Source organism: Ochotona curzoniae, unplaced genomic scaffold (assembly GCF_017591425.1).
Source record: "Ochotona curzoniae isolate NIBS_2020 unplaced genomic scaffold, NIBS_Ocur_1.0 contig_4064, whole genome shotgun sequence".
NCBI lineage: Eukaryota > Metazoa > Chordata > Mammalia > Lagomorpha > Ochotonidae > Ochotona > Ochotona curzoniae.
In genome coordinates, this window is record NW_024466107.1 from 4,571,875 (window position 1) to 4,591,016 (window position 19,142).

Here is a 19,142-nt window from a genome sequence, read left to right on the forward strand (position 1 = left end):
GGCTTGCAGCATCATCTCACCAGTGGGGTGGCCCCTGTCCCCACCTGGGGAAGGCCGGGTAGAGCCACAGGGAACCAGTGGAGTGATCCTTGTGCCTACCTGGGAAAGGCTGGGTGGGGCCACAGGGGACTGGTGGAGTGGCCCCTGTACCCTCCTGGAGAAGGCTGGGTGGAACCACAGGGAACCAGTGGAGTGGCCCCTGTGCCCACCTGGGGAAGGTTGGGTGGAGCCACAGGGGACCAGTCTTTTCTGGTCCACATGCCTGGAAAGATCCCAACAGTTAGTTTGTACCAAGGAGCAATCCCATTTTTAGAGAAGAAGAAAGCATTACTTAAAGGGGCACAGATTAATTTTATTGAAGGAAGGCAAAATACGGGCATATATGAGCCTTGATACTAACATATTGCCATACAGGACGAGGTGTGCTTAAAAATTCACAGTGGACATTTGGGTTCTAGTACTGGAAGCCAAGGGTTATCTACTCAGGCAGTTATTCCCTCTAGCAGGCATTTTTAACACAGGGAACTGGAGGTTCTTACAGAGACCATCCACCTTATATGTCCACTGGTGAGATACAATCGTGTACACCTGTAGGAATGGACTTGCTTGCTTCCCTCTTCACAGTGAGCAGATCTCGCGAGACAGCGCCAGATGCCATTATGTCAGTTACGACTGGTGCTTCTGAGAACTGCCATTCTACACTAGGTCTGGAATGAGACGGCAGAGGTTGTGTGTTCTCTGTGAAGCTTGCTTCAGGAGCTTCAGAGGGGCTGGCCAAGGGCCACCCCTGCATCCCTGGGGTGGCTGTGACATTGCCTTAGGAAATGCTCTCTCCAGCTGAAAGGGGGGTGGTGCACTGCCCCTTCCCCGGATGCCTCAACCATCTGGTTCATGTTTTTAGCCTGTTCCTTTATCCGCTGGATTCTGAAGTGCATCAGAAACTTGAAGATTTAAACTCGAATCCCTCTGGAGAAGTTTGAGGCTCTTCTGAGCCGTCAGTTTGCATGTGTAAAACCATCTGCAGCGAAAGAGATGCGTTGCAATGATGATGCCACAGCTGCCTTTCTGTAGTTTTTCCTGACCGTGTGTCAGGCACCCTGGTCTCTGCCATCTCTTAATCCTCATAGAGAAGCTCTTAGACAGGCGTAGCCACGCCCGTGTTATGTGCAGAGACATGGCCTAGGCCACCTTTCCAAAACAGGTGACTTGTGTAGGATTCAAGACCACACATTTACCTCTAGAACCACGTGGCTGTCCTCGAAGCGGGCTGCCCACCTGTCCTGCTTTGCTTTCCAGAAGCGGCTGCATCACTTCCTCCCCCCACCCTCTCTCACCCTCTAGTTTCCCTGAAGGTGTTTATTCCTGTTTGGCATTTTGCTATTTTTTTCTTTCCCTTAAAAAAATGTCTTGTATATACATATATGTATGCACATACATATGTAGGTACGTGAAAGGCAATGAGAGATCTTCTATCCACTGGTTTGCTGCCCGAATGTTTGCATCAGCTAAGGCTGGCCAGGGGCAAATCCAGAAGCCAGAAACTGTAGCCAGGTCTCCTATTTGGGTAGAAAGGACCAACGTGCTTGTGCCATTGGCCGCTGTTTGCCAGAGCGCACAGCAGCAGGAAGGCCGGCCAGAAGCGGAGGGGGTTCTCCAACGCAGGCACTCTCCTAATGGGATGTAGCGTAGGCTGTTGGCTCTCGAGAGCAAAGGGCTCGGCCTGTCCTGGTTTTTCTTTTCTGGATCTGCTGACTCCTAAATTTAATTAGTGAGTAGGTGTGGTGTGGAAGCTAATCTTTCCCCTGAGTTTTCTCACATAGTTGACATAAAGACTGAGACTGTTGTCTTATCTCTCAGTCTGGTTCTTGTCGGAAACCGTGCTTCATCACTGAGTTCAGTTTTCGGAACTGTCCGTGAATACCATCTCTGTTCCTGCTGACTGGGATATGTCTTGGTTCACCATTCTTGGTTTCATGTGATGGGTACATTGGGCATTTTGTGGTTTTGTTACTAATCTTTATTTTTAACTGATTTAATAAATGCGGAGTTTTGCAACTCACAGACGTTGCCTTTTCACAAATCAAATAAGGGCTGTAAGAGTCCACCTATAGACTTAAAAAACTGAAGGCGGGTTTCCTGGGGCCAAAAGGAATGTTTTGGGTGAATCAGTTTCTTGCCTGGCATGCTGTGATCTGCTATCAGCATGTCTCATAAACATCTTCTCTAGTCCTAGCCAGGTGCTTTTCCCCGTCACTTGTGACCTATGAACTGAGCCGATGCGCCAGTCCTTGCTGTAGCCCGAGCACGGTTCCCATCCTCTGGCCGGCCTTTATGGCGTATTGCCGTGTGCTGTGTGTTTTCCAGTCTCCTGCGTGAAGAAACTTCCAGGAGCATGGCTGTCACTCAAGGAGAAAGCCCAGGTGTCCCGTACAGGAGTCACGGCTTTCCTCCCTGCGGTGTGCTTTCCTTCACACTCGTGTGTGCTGGCTCACACGCAGCCTCGAGGTCAGCCGTGGCTTCTCATGAATGCTTGCTCTTGGGGAGTTTGGCCCTTCTTGAAAAAGTGATTTGAAGTCAAAATAAAGGACTAGTGGCAGAAACAACTGAGGGAGCAGTGCTGCTTGCCTTCCTGGGGCCAGTAGGTGCCATCTGTTCTCTCATGTTGCATGCTGCACTTGCCTGGCCGGGACAGACTCACAGGAGCTGAAGTGAGAGCCAAGTTTGTCCCCGCGAAAGGAGAGGGACGCAGCAGCCTTGCTTACACGTGGCCTGTCCCTGCTGTCCAGCAGGTGAGGCATTGGAGTGAGCGCCTTTTGAAGATTTTCCTACTTTGCAGCCTTTATGTAAGGAGGACTAAAAGTCAATATGTTTGTGAAGTTTCTTTGAACGTGGGGTTTATAAAGGTGGCTCTTTGTTTTGTCAGCATCACTGCACCGCGCTTTTTGGTCTAGATGGAAGCTGAAGAGGAGTTTTAAGCTAAGAGGCTGAGAAGCAGCTAGGTGTATCAATTGTGAAATAAAGCCCAGACAAAAGAGAGAATGATGGGAAATAGAAGGTTTTCTTGAAAGGGCTAAAGGCTTTTCTATAAAAACAGAGTTGCTTTCAAAAGGTGATGTGCATATTTCTATGTTATTCCCAGGTGTTTTAGTTGGATGTATTCAAGTGGATACTGTCCCATAACAGGAAGTTAATCCTGTTCTATTATAAACCTTTTTTTCTACCCCCAGCTCATGTTGTGAGGTGGTCCCTACAAACAGGCAGATGCGCTGGAGGAGACACAGTCTGGGAGCCAGCATCGCTGTGCGGTGGGTGGGAAACAGGCATTGCCCATGACTCCAGCATCTGATCACGGAGACCTGGTTCAGATCCCGGATGCTCTGCTTCTGACCCCAGCTCCCTGCTCACAGGCCCTGCCATCTGTGCTGGAGACCAGTGTGGAGTTCCTGGCTCCTGCCTTCAGACTGGCCCAGACTTGGCTGGGGCAGTCATTTCCCTTCCCCTCAAATCCAGGCCTCCCAAACGGTGCCCCTTCTGCAGCTCACAGGGAAAGCCCTCTGGAGTCCTGCCTCCCCTCTGTCCTGAGCCCTTGCCCGCCTCGGACTTCCGCATCCCCGACCCTGGCTGCCCTCATGCTGCTCTGGAGCCCCTTCGGCCTTCCTGTATCCTTCTAACCTATGGTTGCCATGGTGACTCCCCGCATGCTGGGTCCCCTCTGTGTTCTTGTTCTGCTTGGGCCTCCCTGCTTTCTCCTTAGTCCGCTGTGCTGCTGCTCTCCCAGCGGTCTGACCTCTGCTCCTGGGAGCATTTGTGCGTTTGCTTCTTGTGCCATTTGTGTTTTCTTGCTCACTTCCCTTCCTTGGTGGTCCCAGGACTTAAAATACCACGCACACATCCACGCACACTGATGACTCCCCAGTGTGTGTTTTATGCTCTGACCCTGCCAGGCAGGGCAGGCTCACTGTGACTTCATGTGAAGACTCAGCCTTGTCTCATCAGGAGACATCACTTCCCTCAGTGTATGCTTACTATATTAAAGGGCCAGAGAGCTTAATGCAGTGTATCTGTGCCGTAAGGTTAGCTTTCATATATGCTGTGGTTTGGGTGTTGTGGGTTTTGTCTTTGTCGGGGTTAACCACACAGTTCTCAATGAGGGCATATTGGTCTTCCCAAGAGGAAGTGGTCAAGGACATTCGTGGTTGTGATAAGGGAGGGAGTCCCTCAGGATGGTCCCCACTAAAAAGGGGTTGCACAGCCCCACAAGTCAGTAGCGCCAAAGTTGAGAAACTGAATTAAGGAGTTGGATCGGTTGTCACTAACCTGTGGGAACTGTGCTGAAAATGCGTGGGAACAAACAGCAAAGCAGTTTGAGCATGTCTCTTTAAGCACATGTTTCTAAATGATTGCCAAAAGGTGGAAGCTGTCCCCGACAAATGCACATTGTGAATTGTCCTCTTTAAGCCCGGGATTCCTTTAAACGTGCCTGCAGGATTTTGAGTACCTGCAGTTAAATCGTGTTGCTCTTGGCAGGGCTCGGTGAGCAAATGAGGTATGATGTCTCTGATCTCAGTGGTCTGCTCAGTCAGCCATGACCTTCTCAGTGTCTCCTCTTTCTTCACCCTGTCTGCACTGAGCCACGGCCCAGGCACTTCTCAGTGGGGTGGCCCGAAATTGCCACAGGGGAGAAATGCAGGGCCCCACAGCGGAGGTTCATGTGGGGTTCAGAATAAATTGGAATCATTTCTGTTTTGCAATGAATATCATCCAGACTGTCTTTGTACTTTATCTAACTCCAAAAGGAGATCTTTGAATCAAAAACTTTCGGATGGGGCATTGGGCAATGCAGTAGAATTTTTATTATTGGAACTGCAGTTATTTCGAGTACTATCTGGATATGAATGGTTCCATTTCACACACACGTGTGTGTGTATACATGTGAACGCACAGCATGCACTCACAACCAATAAAAATTGCCACACACGCGGAATCTCACTGCCCCTTAGGGGTTAGACAGCTTGCCTTCAGAGCCGTGGGAATATGCACTTGAAAATGAAGTGACCTGTCCAGCAAGTAGCAGAATTGTCCATGCTAGGACTTTGTGGACCTTTCCTGGTGGTACTTGGTAACTTACACCAGCTTCACAGTATGCCAAGGGTTGCCATTATCTGGAAAAAAAAAAAAAGGAGAAATCTTTGTGAGAAGTAATACGGTACAGGGGAAGGTTATGACTTACTGGCTAATCGAGTTTCTGAACTTCAACAAGTATATTACTATCGCTCAAAAAGACAGGCTGACAATTAAGATATTTGTTATATATGTTTTGTCAATTATTTTCCACCAGTTGCTGTCTTAGGGGATGTTGGAATTAGGGGGATATTACACTGATGGACTTTTGACTTGTTAATAGGGCATTTAACAGGAATCACATGTACACAGTGTGAGGGAAGGTTTAGATGCAGGATGCGGCCGTGAAGAGCCTGGCTCTCCTTCGTGTCTGAGGAGTCTGAGCTCCTCCTGGTCCTTGTCGCCAGCGCCCCTCGCCGCCGGCCTGACCCTCCGTCTCTGCAAGAGCCATGTGGGCAGTGACAAGAAACCACAGACTCAGGAACATCTCACGGTTCAGACTTGGTTAAGGCAAAAAATTATAGTTTGCTTTGGATCTGAAAAAAAAAATCATGAACCATAACTGTTATTTGAGTGAGGCAAAATTTTAGATTCATATATATATTTTTACCTACATATGTTCACAGTACACACATACCCCATATAAAACATACAACTGAATGTTTTCTGAAGATCTAAAGTGAAAATTAAAATAAATACATGTCAGCGTGGCAGAATTACTCACATTACATCCAGATGTGCAGAGAAAATGTGCTCTCTTTGTTTCTCTGAATCCCTCCTCCTCCTCCTGACAGTTCGCCTGCTGGTAGAGGTGCAGCCCTTGGCCATGTCCCGTGCACTCATTTACTGAGGAGTGGCGACTTCACAGGCTGCCTCAAGGCGTGCTTGTAGCACCCTGGAGCGGCAGACCCTGGCTGGACACCCTGGGGGCAGCATCTTCTGCTTCTCGCTGGACCCCTCCTTAGGAGGAGGCCAGACCTGAGTGTCGTCTGGTCTCCTGCAGGACAAGTCTGTTACATGGGACCCTCCTCCAAACAGACCAGGAAACAAATCACCTTCAGTCACAGTCTGCAGAAATAATAAATAAGGAATTGGTCCCCCAGGACCTCCCAGCACTTGCATGATCGAATTCAGGAGATAAAATTACTAAAACACATAGAAATAAAGCGATAAATCACAAAACAATGAGCGAGCCACGCTGATTTTAAAATGGCCGGGCAGATCTGAAGATAGCAATGTTAGTGAGAGAAGCTGCAGACTCGGGGACAAACACTGCGTGTCCTCCCTTCGCTGTGGGAGCTAAAAGTAAACAATCTGTAAAATTAAAAAAAAAAAAAAGAAAGAAATGCCCTTGCCAAACCTATGGTTAAGAAGGTTTTGTTGCTATGGTTTTAATGATCTATGATTACATTAAAATTTACTGAATAGGATGAGATGATCATTTTCCATTCAATTATTGACTGTGGCTGTTGACTACATTCCCCCTAAACGAGGTTTATTTGTTAAACTTCTCATGTACTGTGGTATAAAATTAAAATTTGTTATCTCAAAAAAATGGAAAGCAAGAAGAGCAAGGCTCGGAGGGAGACAGAACGGGAGAGAATAATCACAATCCATATGCAGTCTGTTGAAAATGAATTAAAAATTAAAAGCTTAAGAAAAAAGGCATTTGAGAATGTCAATATGCAAAAAAAAATAATTATTGATAATATTTAAGTGACTGAGATGTTAACTGAAATTGCTAGGGCACATCAGATGACTCTAAGGGAGCTTACCCAGAAGTGAGCAGAGAGAGGAAAAACCATAAAAAGAGAAATGAAGATTGGAAGGTAACCTGAGAAAGTGGGACATTCTGAGGATGGAGGACAGAGGTGAAGTGTGAAGGGGAAGCTGCTGGAAAAGTTCAGGAGAGATGTGGGAATGAAGCAGGAGGAAGCCCCGGAGCACTGAGCTGAATGCCGCGTCTCAACACAAACAGGAGAAACACTGAACAAACCCGGAAATCGCCAGCAGCCGGCCTGGCAGCGGGCTCCAGTGTGGCGAATACTGCAGGCCGTGAGGCAGTGCAAAGTGCTCTGTCAACGATGTTACGAATGGTACTCTCAGCAAAACGTTTTTGCAAGTGTGAACTAGATAATTTCTTTGTATTAAAGGAATGTCCAAAGGATGCATTTTAAGAAGGCAACCTAGGCCAAAAAGACCCAAGGAAGAGTGAGAAGAAATGAAATTGATAAACATTCATAATGCACAGACTAGCACAAGACTAGTTCAACATTATGAATGGATGTCTGAGTATGTTCTCTCCAGAAGGAGATGCAAACTGACTTGAGACAAACTTGCAAAGCTAAGCCAGAGAGAAAATTGACTTTATTGCCCCTAAGTTCACCTTATAAAAGTTGAGACCCTGTTTGACTACTGTGTTCTAGAAAGATAAAGAAATTACCCTAATGCTGAAATGTAAGTAATCGTTCCCTCTTACGTTTTGTCATACATCTTAAATATGCTAACCCACAGTTCTAGGAGTAGGTTAGGCAGTAGCCCTGAGAAAAAAGCATGGTGGAGCCCTGTGAATATGACTTCCTTGGAAAAGAATCCACAGAATTAAGTTAAGCGCCTTCACATGAAAACAGAAGTGATGCTAGATTACCAAGGTGGGTTTAAGCCCAGTGACATGTGTCCTCATAGGAAATAGAAGGGGTGACATCTCCTCCATGTAGAGCAGGACAGAGCCATGGTGAGCTGGAAACACAGGTGGGGATGAAGGTGCATGCCAGGGACGGCAGCTCTGCTCGCCTGCCAGAGGTGAAGGCACGATTTCCTCCTCAGGAACTCACAGGGGGATCCTGGCCCTGTTGGGTTTCAGACTTTGTAGAACCACAAAACAAGCATGGTTTGGTTGCTTCAAGGCACCTGTTCTGTGGCAGTTTGCTTTGGTAACCACAGAAAAGTAATACAGTGCCTAATGATGGATCTATACCAATGCAGTTGACCCTTACATTGGAAATTTAAAAAGGTGGTTCAATGTCTGCTCTAATGTAATGCTGAAACTGGTTTTTCTGGGGCTGCTGTGTCATGGTTTCTCTTCCAGACAGCACCTAGGGACACAGGTGTGGCTCCTTTGGCCTTGTTTCGACAGAGGGGCAGCTGGGGTCCTCAGACCCCCGTGGAGTACTCAGAATGTCTCCTAGCCGCAGCTGCAGAGTTGCCTGTGTGCGCTCGTCCCTTACCTACGTCCATAAGTGGGCCTGGCTCCCTGCTTTCTGCTGCTAGGAGAATTCACAAATTTGTCTTTCCTGAGGCTCCTGGGTTGAATCAGCTTCACTCCTGGATGATCTGTCTACACCCTAGCCCTTCACTCTGCAACATCTTTCCCTCTCTACCTCTGAACCACTTCCAGATGGTTAGGCAGGCCTGCTCGCATTGGCCCTGCAGGCACTGCTCACGTCCTGTGGGGTTCTCACTTCACTGGTTAGCGAGTCTTGATTCAGCTCCCCATGTCTGTCCATTGTTAGAGGGAGAGCTCTTCAGATACGGATACAGGTTTCTCCTCTTACCTACTTGTTCCGTAGACTTTGGCCCAAGGAAGATGGATGGGAATGCCATCAGTTCACCTGTCCCAGCTCTCCTAATGCCCTTCTTGATTAATCCAGATGGATCCACTTGAGAACCTGTCCTTCTTGAGAATCCCAGGCTGTGTGCCTGCCCATCAACACCCACAGGGCAACACCTGTGCAAGAAATCTGGGCTGTGACCCTCTTTTGATATGCTAAAGCTGCCTGGGAGATTATTTTACTCTCTGAAGCTTTACTGTTTTGAATTTCCTGTGTAGCTCTGCTAGCCTTTCCCCATTCCTGGGCTTCCCATGGAGAAGGGCATGTGAAGAGTAACACCAAGCAAAGGCCAAACTTATTATTTTTAAAGATCTACCATGTTAAAAAAAAATATCCAACAGGATAAGTATTTAAAGAAGTGCATTACATCGATACAGCATCCCGCAGCCTTTGAAATGAAACACTCAGTTTGGGCCTGAGAGGCTAGTGTGATCTCATTTCACAGATACAACTGAGAGCCTCAAACACCTCCTTCAGATAATATAACGTAACAGTCATGAAATGCTCAGTAACTAACATGCCTGTTAGTCTTTGTCCCTGTGGTCTGCCTCGAACGCCCCATTAGCTGTTTGGATATTGAAGATGACCTTCCCTTTGCCCACCCACGATGAAAACTCCGGAGTTGTTCTTTTGGTTTTTTGGTTGTTTGTTTTAAAATCTATTTATTTTTATTAGAAAGACAGAAAGCTCTTCCACCTGCTGGTTTTCTGCCCCAAAATAGCCACAGTGGCCATAGTTGAGCCGATTCAGAGCCAGGAGCCAGGAGCTTCTTCCTGGTCTCCTATGAAAGTGCAGGATCCCAAGGCTTTAGACTATCTTCCACTGTTTTACCAGGCTATAAGCAGGAATCTGGATGGGAAGTAGAGCAACTGGGACATGAGCTGGCACCCATAAGGGGTTCTAGAGCTTGCAAGGTAAGGATACAACTACTGAGCCATCGTGCCATGGCTTGGAGTTGTCTTTGCACAGTAGGATTGCCTCTCTTTTGTTTCTCAGAGAGCCAACTTAGGATTTAAAGACATGGTAATGACAATGACATTGTATCCAGCATTTCTTGATGTTTCTAATGTGACTGTTTTTCATGCCTGCTGAATTGCCTTGAACAGAAGCTCTTTTCATCCTAATGGTACTAGCAGAGCTCACAGGATATCCATCTTAGAACTCATGTTTAGACTGGAAACATAACTAAATTATCTCATGAGTTTACATTTATTTGGGCACATTCTGTTTGCAGGTTCATCAGTTGATACTGAGGAGTGAACTGAAGTGATTTGAGAAGTGTGGACTGCTGTTCTGTGTGTGAGCCCTCTTGCCTGCTTTTGGCAGTGTCTGTTCATTTAGATCACTTCTCAGTCTCACACTGTCAGGATTTCAAGAACTAAGTCACATAGCCCTAACAGAATTAAGAGACAAATAATTCTATTTCCTAGTTTTTCTGGTTTAAAGCCAAACAGGGCAATGAGGGTCTTCTGTACATTATTGTAGTGATCTGCTTTCCGTAGCATCGCTTTACCTATGTTAGTATGCCCTGTGACGTGGCATGGCAGATTCAGCTAGTTTGCAGGGGAGACTGATTTGGTGGTTTGTACAAGAAAAACCAGATGGGAGATAACAGAACTAGCCTTCCTTCAGTGCACCAAACTCTTTCAGACCTTTCCCTAACAAGGTTCTTGGAGTTTAAGACTGTGAGAAAGCGTGTATTCAGGGGCCAGCATTGCGGTATATGTGCTAAACTTAACACATGCAGTGCCAACATTCCAAATGGGAGTATTGAGTCCTGGATGCTCCATTTCCAGTATAGCTCTTTGCTAATGTGCCTGAGAAAGCAGAAGATGACACAGGTCCATGGGTGACTCGGATGAAGCTCCTGGCTCCTGGCTTCAGCCTGGCCCAGCCCTGGCTGTTGTGCGCTTGGGGAGTGAACCAGCAGATGGAATCCCTGTCTCTGTTTCTCTCTCTGGAACTCTGCCTTCCAAATAAATAAATCTTGAAAGAAGAAAGCACATATGAGTTTAAAACAATTACTGGGATTCTGTAGTCCACAAGCACTGGAATCACCTCTTGTGAGGAGAGCTACCCCCTGCATGGCCCTGTAGGCAGGTGGGAGCTGCCCGAGGCAGGCCAGCAGGTGAGCTGTGCTGGGCAGGCAGGTGGGAGCTACCTGAGGTGGGCCAGCAGGTGAGCTGTGCCGGGCAGGCAGGTGGGAGCTGCCCGAGGCGGGCATATAGGTGAGCTGTGCAGGGCAGGCTGGTGGGAGCTGCCCGAGGTGGGCCAGCAGGTGAGCTGTGCCGGAAGCTGTCCAAGGCAGGTGAGCAGGTGAGCTGTGAGGGGCAGGCAGATGGAGGCTTAAGCACTTGGGACCTGAGCATTTGGGTGTTGTCTCAGCTCTTACCTTTGTGCTTTTATATAACTGTCCTTATAACACAAGCTTGTGAAGGTAAGGAATAAAAATAAGGAGAAGGAATTCACTTAACAACAAAGCCTAAGGTTTTTCCTTAAAAATGAACTAATAGGCCCGGCGTGATAGCATCATGGTTAAGGTCCTGGCCTTGAACTCCCCAGGATCCCGTATGAGCGCTGGTTCTAATCCCGGCAGCTCCACTTCCCATCCAGCTCCCTGCTTGTGGCCTGGGAAGGCAGTAGAGGACGGCCCAAAGCTTTGGGACCCTGCACCCACATGGGAGACCCAGAAAGAAGTTCCTGGCTCCTGGCTTCGGATCAGCACAACACCAGCCCTTGCGGCCGAGTGGGGAGTGAATCATTGGATGGAAAATCTTCCTCTCTGTCTCTCCTCCTCTCTGTACATCTGCCTTTCCAATAAGATAAATAAATCTTAAAAAAATGAATAACACAAAGTTGCAAAAATGTTTAAGATTAACCCCAAAATTGAAATGAAGTAAATAAGGTAGGAGAAAATGGGACAAAACAAATGCATATATTTTTGTAAGAACTATCAGACACTGTTGAAGAACAGGTCAACAGACATTTATGAAGACCTGAATAAATGGGGCGATATCCCGTGTTCGTGGCTGAGAAGATTTAATGCTTGTGGAATAAAAATAGACTCCACATTAATCTTAGAAATTCAAAATGATTCCTATTAAAATTCCATTTTGTGTTTTTGCAAAAATCAAGAAGCTTATGGTAATTATGGACGTCCAAGGGTTAGAGAATAGCTGAACCAAGGTTAAAAAAAAAAGTTGAAAAACTCATACTTTGTGATTTTAAAGTTTGCCATAAAGCTTTAGTGATTCAGGTAATGTGGTACAGGCATGAAAGAAACACAGGTGGATCCATAAGGTACCTGAGGCTGAGGTGATGGGTGCGCCATGTCAGGATGCCTGGCCCTGCACCTTCTGCTGAGCTCCTGGCTCACGCCCCAGCCGGCAGCAGGTGACAGCCTACGGACTTGTGTTTCTTCCACATGTAGGGAGACCTAGTTTGAGGTGCAGGCTCCTGGCGTCAGCCTGCTCCTGTCCCAGCCGGTACAGCTGTTTAGCCAGCACGCTAGCAGATAGAATATCTCTTCCTGCCTCTTTGCTTTTCAAATAAAATGAAAATAATTTTCAGTGGGTGCAGGACTTAAAGTCATGAGTCATGAGAAGTCCTTACATTTGTGTTTTATTTGACTTAGGTAGCAAGACAGCTCAGTGGAGAGCGAGCGGTACGCTCAGCGAGTACCAGACAGCTGCACATCCACGTGCAAAGGAACTTGGATTCTTTAATCACACTGTAAACAAAGTTTAACTTGCAGAGGATCAAAGATCCACTTGTAGGAATACAACTCTCAACATTCTTTAAAATATGTATATATATATAGGAACAAGGTCTTTATGATGTTGGGCTAGACAAACTATTTTGAATACAGCATCCAGATTGCATAATGCAACAGCAAAGACAAACTGGACTTCAACAAAATTAGACCTTTTGTGCCTCAAAAGAAATTATGAACAAATGAAAAAGTTTCAGAACGAGAGAAAATACTTGTAAATTATGATTGACAAGAGACTTGGATGCGGAGTATGTGAAGAACTCTGTTCCAAATCCATAATAAGGGCTAATAACCCAGTTAGAAAATGGGCAAGGGATCAGGTGGATGCTTCTCCATAGAGGACTCTCTAGCACGTGAAATCACAGATGCTTGATGCTGTTGGTTGTCCCATGAGATTCCAGTCGGTATCCACCAGGACGGCTGAGGTCAGAAGGGTATAACCAGGGAGGGTAGGGGAGGTTGAGGAGGGACAGAAACCCCACGTCACTGCTAGTGAGAGTATAAAGTGGCATATCTCCCTTGGAAAAGACGCAACAGATCTTCCATAGGTTCAGCAATTACCACGTGACCCATTGCGTTCACCACTAGCTATATACCCAAAAGAACGTAAAACATAAGTCTGTGTCAACACCTGTGCACCAATGTTTGTAGTAGCATTTTCCTGCAGTAGTCCAGAGGAAAAGACCCATGCATCTTTGGGGCTGGTGTGATGGCTCCAAAGGCTAATCTTCCACCTGCAGGTGCTAGCATCTCAAATGGGCATTGATTCTAGTCCTGAATGCCCCACTTCCCCTCCAGCTCCCTGCTTGTGGCCTGGGAAAGCAGCAGTGGATGGCTCACACCCTTGGGCTCCTGCACTCATGTGGGAGACTGAATGAAGCTTCTGGCTCCTGGCTTCAGATCAGCTCAGTTCCAGCCATTGCAGCCCTGCAGGGAGTGAACTAGCAGATGGAAGAGCTCTCTGTCTCTCCTTCTTTCTGTAAATCTGCCTTTCAAATAAAAATAAATTTAAGAAAAAAAAAAAGATTACACATTTGTCTGCTGATGAAGGGATAAGTCAGTGTGGTCTGTATGTACAATGGAATATTATTTCATCATCCAAAGGAATGGTGTCTGCTTTCAGCCATGAAGTGGATAGACCTTGAAATGTTATGCAACGGGAAAGAAATCAGCCATTAACGACCAAGATATGATGTGATTGTGTTTATACAAAGTGTCCAGCAGAGCAGCAGGACATTTATTAATGCTGCCTGGGTTTGGGACACAGGGTTTCTTTTGGAGGTGATAAAAGTATTCTAAAATTCGTTATGGATGATGATGATGGAATTCTTAATAGACTGCACGGCCTCAAAGTGTAGACTAAGTTGGTAGCATGTTTTATATGCAAGTTACGTCTCAAGATAGCTGTTCCAAATAATAACCTGTAAAATCCAAGATTGTATGGGCCCGGCGCAGTGGCGCAAGTGGTAAAAGGTCCTCGCCTAGCACGCCCGGGATCCCATATGGGCGCCGGTTCTAATCCCGGCAGCCCTGCTTCCCTTCCAGCTCCCTGCCTGTGGCCTGGGAAAGCAGTCGAGGACGGCCCAAAGCTTTGGGACCCTGCACCCGCGTGGGAGACCCAGAAGAGGCTCCTGGCTTCGGATCGGCATAGTATCGGCCCGTTGTGCTCACTTGGGGAGTGAATCATCGGACGGAAGATCTTCCTCTCTGTCTCTCCTCTCTGTATATCCGCCTTTCCAATGAAAAAATAATAAAAATAAATCTTTAAAAAACAAATCCAAGATTGTATGAACCGGAAATTGTAGTGAATTTTGGCTGATTATCTGAGGGAATTTTGGATCCAAACAAGATCCAAACGTCACTCTGCAACTTGGTGTTGTAAGAACTGGGGCCTTGTGATTGCACTTGGAATCCATTTTTGGAACCACCAGATTACATCGCTTCTTCATGTAAACACATAAATACCTTAGTTCTTAGGGGTGCTCTGGAAATTCACTGAGTTACTGCATGAAGAGCCTCGTGCGGTTGGTTACCAGCACTGTTCTGGATTGGAGGAAGGTTAGAAGACACACCCTCCGTATCCATGCGTGTGCTCCTGCCTGCAGTGTCCTCGCAGCCCGGCACAGGCCTCCAGCCCTCAACGTGGAGACTGCTCCTGTGGTGAGCACCTCCGGGATACTAGCTCCAACTGTGCCCCTCCTTTTCCTCCTGTCCCCTCCATGGGCTACTTCAACCACCTAGGGGGTGTTTAACTCACACATCCTCAGAGTTCAGCTTAGTGCTTGCTGTTGCTAAATGCTTGGTTATCACTGTTTCCATTCATTCCTCGCTGTTAGTTTACTGGTCAACAGGAAAATCTGAACTATTTGGTGTTGGGTACTTTGTGCTATAATTTGGCATCATTAGGCGATGAATATACTTGGGAGCTGTAGCAGAGTCCTATGACCAAAATAAAGATATACATCAAGAATCCTGAATTTATTTGCAAATTTAAATTTGTCATGAGTTTATAGAAAATAGAAAATTTGAAACTCTCTTATCATAGATTCAGACAAATTTTTTCCTGATAAGTGTCTTTGTTTTGAGAAGGCTCTGTTTTGAACCTCTATGTGGAAAGTGGAAACTGTATTTCTTCACCCTATAAAGGGAAATTGAACATTGGATTCCCAAGGTGTGCTTTAATGATAGGGCATTGAGGGTAATGTGTATACTGAGTTTATGATGTCAATGAGTCTGTTTCGAGTTGTAGTAGGCCATGTTCTTGCCAGAGCTTAGAGGGCCAACGTGCAGATGGTCTGCTTCTTGCAGCGTGGTTGCTGCTGGGGCTGACAGCTCGCCTTACTGTAGTATGCGCCTCTTTGCCTTATCTGCAGAAGTACCAAAACGGTTATTAGCCCGTGATGAATGGCCACATCCATGTCCCTAGACAGCGGGGAGGCATTGCTGACTGGTTTGCGTGTGCATTACTGCCTTGAGAATTTGCCTTCAGCTGTTCTCCGAGAACCTTGCATGGTTACAGGGCTTAGCGAGAATTCTCTCAGGAGCATCTTTAAAATGTTATCATCGTCTTTTGGAAGCACATGTGGATGCTGTTGTACTGCAACAGGTTAATTACCTCTTGGGACCCCGTGTACTGTATTGGCTTGCCATGTGAAGTCCGGGTTACTCCACTTGTGGTCCACCCTACTGTTAATGCATGGCATGGCAGCAGGTGTCCCGAGTTGTTCCTGCCATCCTCCCGGGAGACTTGGGTGGAGCTCCTGGCTCCTGGGCTTTGCTTTGGCAGCCTGGCTGTTGCTGCCATTGCGAAGTGAACCAATGACTAGAATAAATGTTTCTCTCCTCCTCTTTTTGTCCCTCCGTCCACCCTCTCTTTGCATTTATACCTCAATCTCTTCCTCCCTCTCTTTCTCTCTGCCTTTCAGATAAATAAAACAGTAAATCTTCTTTAAAGAAAAAAGTAGAAAGGTTACGTCACTATACGTGAGAGACACTGAAACAATTCCAGAACTGTCTTCAGCCTTTCATGTAGTGATTGCAAAATATTTAGACAGCATTCAAGAGCTTCTTTCTATAGAGCACTGAAAAGCAGGTGGAAGACTTCACTGCGCTGAGCACAGTACACAGCACCTTTTGACTTGGACCCAGGTCCCATTTTGTCTTAAGCAAGAGGGATCGCTTGTTTTGTCAAGGGCAAGACGGCCAAAGACGTTTCTGTTGGTTTCCTTTAACTAGTTAAGCCCTGTGAAGTAAGTTAGTTTCCCCTCCTTTCCCCACAGACCCAAAATAGCTTTATTAACAGGAATGTATGATGTTTGTCTTCCTAAAAAAAAAAAAAAATCAGGGTGGTCTTAGATGTCTGTCTTCCCTTCTGGCATTTCCTTTTATACAACTCTTCTGAATTTTCTGTTTAAAAACTGGCATTCCAATAGCTTTTCTTTGGCCTAATGCCTGACTTGAATATTGAAGGAGCAAATTAGGAATGTTAAGACGTCCCCCAAAGAAAAATGTTTGTTATGAAAGCAGAGCTGATGTGACACTTAGAATTAGGACTTCTTAACTTGTCTAAATGACAGTTAATGATCTTTTCTGCTTTCCTTTCCTTTTATTATTTTAAAGGGGATTGTGAGGAATGAAAGAATTGCCCAGAGGCTAAGATTGGGTTTGGTTCGCCAAACTGTGAAATGTCAAATGTACTCTCCTGATAATACATCTTTTGTCTCTTTTTAGGAGCTAATTTTGTTACTCGAAAAATTAGCCGGTCAGTAGCTAAAATTTACCTTGGACAACTGGAATGTTTCAGTTTGGGAAACCTGGATGCCAAACGAGATTGGGGCCATGCCAAGGACTACGTGGAGGTAGGAACTGAGGGACAAGGTGTTAGTAGCATTTTGTCCGTTGAAATCTGGCCGATGTAGAGGTGGTGGCTCCTAAGCTTTTGCTGATACGGGTGTGTTCGAGCTCGTCCTGTCCTTTCACCCGAAGTCACGGTCATTCAGGAGCGCACACAGCTGCTCTGGTTGGCCCTTGAACGCGGGTGCCTTTGGCAAATGTTCCGTTCCTTACTGAAGACATAAGTGTTGACCAGCGCTTTGGGCGGTAGGTGCCAGTTAAATGAACAGATGTTTCATTCATGCTGTTTGCTTTCGGGAGCTTCTTACCCACCCAGTCGCCTCTTGTTGCACCTTCTCCCCCCACCCCACCCCATGTTCTCATCACCCACTGTGGTGAATCTTGGATATGAGGTACTCATTCATTCTCAGATCTTTAAGAAATGCCATCTGTGCATTTCCACTTGTACAATTGAAGATCTTCAAACTAGCATTATCATGTTACATTCTATAGGAGGTAATGTTCCTGGGAGACTCTGTACTCCTTACAGGAACCCAGCACACACCCGGCTAATGAAGTTACTAGCAATGCCGTGGGAAACAATGGCTGCAGCTGACAGGAAGCCCAGAGTTTGATTCCTGCATAGGTTCAGTTTGGGTAGGTCCTGGGTTACTGTGCGTGTAGTATGACCTTGCTGCTTATCACGTTGCCCTGTTTAGGATGCTTTCAAAGCTCCCGTGTGTTTTTTGGAACCCTGAGAAGGGACATGGTGGTGACAGTGTCTGTTACCCTGGGCTTGGCTGTCGTCGTCTAGGAAATCACAGACCACTTATGCTCATGAAACGGTTTCTCTCCTGAATTTTTGCTCTCTGGGAAATCAGATCCAGCTGCCTTGTTCACTGATGAAGCTCAGAAAGAAAATTGAACATTTATAAAAGAGTGAACACGTAGGTCACTTGCCAAGGCAGAGAGAGGTGAGGTTTTGTGATGTCCGTTTTTGCTTGTAGCAGTCAAGACTGTGTGTGCTTGGTGCCTAACAAGGATAATGTTGTGAACATTGTATCACATGTATATGCTTGGAGCTATGCAGCAAACGCTGGTATCTTTATCAAAACTCATCTTCAAATAGACTCAATTTCAGGCTGCCTTACTTTAGTGGTGTATATGTACTTGGGTAATAAAGAAGCTTTTGTTGGAGCTCAAAAATCAGATTCTGTGGGAGAAATATATCCTAGTGCTGCGTGTGCTTGCTTCTGGATTTGATGATTTTCTTCTTTATCCTTCCTGTATTTTTTATGGTATTTGAAACCAACACATGTTCACTTTGCATTGGGGAATGGGGTGGGAATGACACTTAAAAAATAAATTCAAAAATCCAACCCAAATGAATGGGACTGTGAAATCAGCACAGAAGTAGTGAGAAAGGCTTTTGTGAGCTAGTGGATCTGGAAGAAGGGCCCTGCTGGCATCGCCCTCCCCAGACGCCAGGCCTGCCCTGCTGCGGGTACCGCCCAGATCTTGGCACACAGGGCCTGTATTTGTATTCATATGAAAGGAAAATATTTTGGCTCAAGCATTTCAAAAGGTTGTCCCAAATGAAATCGTTTTCACTGTTCCTTGACAAGAGGATGTCAGTACAGCATGCCCAGGAGCCAAAATACCACACAAGAGTGAGCTACGCTGCCTTTTCACAGAGGTGTGGGATTGTCGGAGTCCGTGGGGAAGGAGCTGCACACACGGACTGAATCCGTTCTCCTTGACGTCTGCGTTTGATTTGTCCTGCGATACCAGTGGCTTTGTGGGCTCAGGATCCTCCTGGGGTTCTAATGGCAACATCTATTATTGATTGATGTAAGAAATATTTTATAGTTCTCATTTATGTGTTCTGAAAGAAATCTGAATTTCTTGCTTTCTAAAAAGGTCCCATTATGAAGTGAAAAGTCATGACTTTGCTATTCTCTACTTGAAGGAGCGTTGCCATTCCTTGCAGCTCTATCGAGTGAAATTCCTTCAGAGAGTTGTAATTTATAGTAACCTTTTGCCAAAATTAAATCAACAGTCATGAAAATGGAAAAAAGAGAGACTTTGTCTAACGGATGTGTGCATCATGACCCCGTAATCAGCTTCACAGTGCAGTGTTGGCAAGTGCAGCTGACACAACTCGTAATCATGTCTCAGTTATGAAACGTGATTGTGAAATCCCTCTCCTTTATGCCCTAAAACATTGATATAGCTTTTTTGTAAGATTTATCTGTTTTCATTGGAAAGTCAGAATTACAGAGAGAGAAGGAGCTACAGAAAGAAAG

At 46.1% G+C, this 19,142-nt stretch overlaps 1 protein-coding gene across 2 annotated transcripts in view; it reads left to right on the plus strand.

Annotated features, from left to right (window-relative positions):
• The window catches only part of GMDS (GDP-mannose 4,6-dehydratase), a 550,131-nt gene that overhangs the window by 257,268 nt on the left and 273,721 nt on the right, over positions 1 to 19,142 (plus strand). For both annotated transcript variants that reach the window (XM_040984105.1, XM_040984104.1), the window contains exon 7: positions 16,735 to 16,862. In XM_040984105.1, the coding sequence (XP_040840039.1) occupies positions 16,735 to 16,862 (128 nt within the window). The remainder of the gene's footprint in view (positions 1 to 16,734; positions 16,863 to 19,142) is intronic.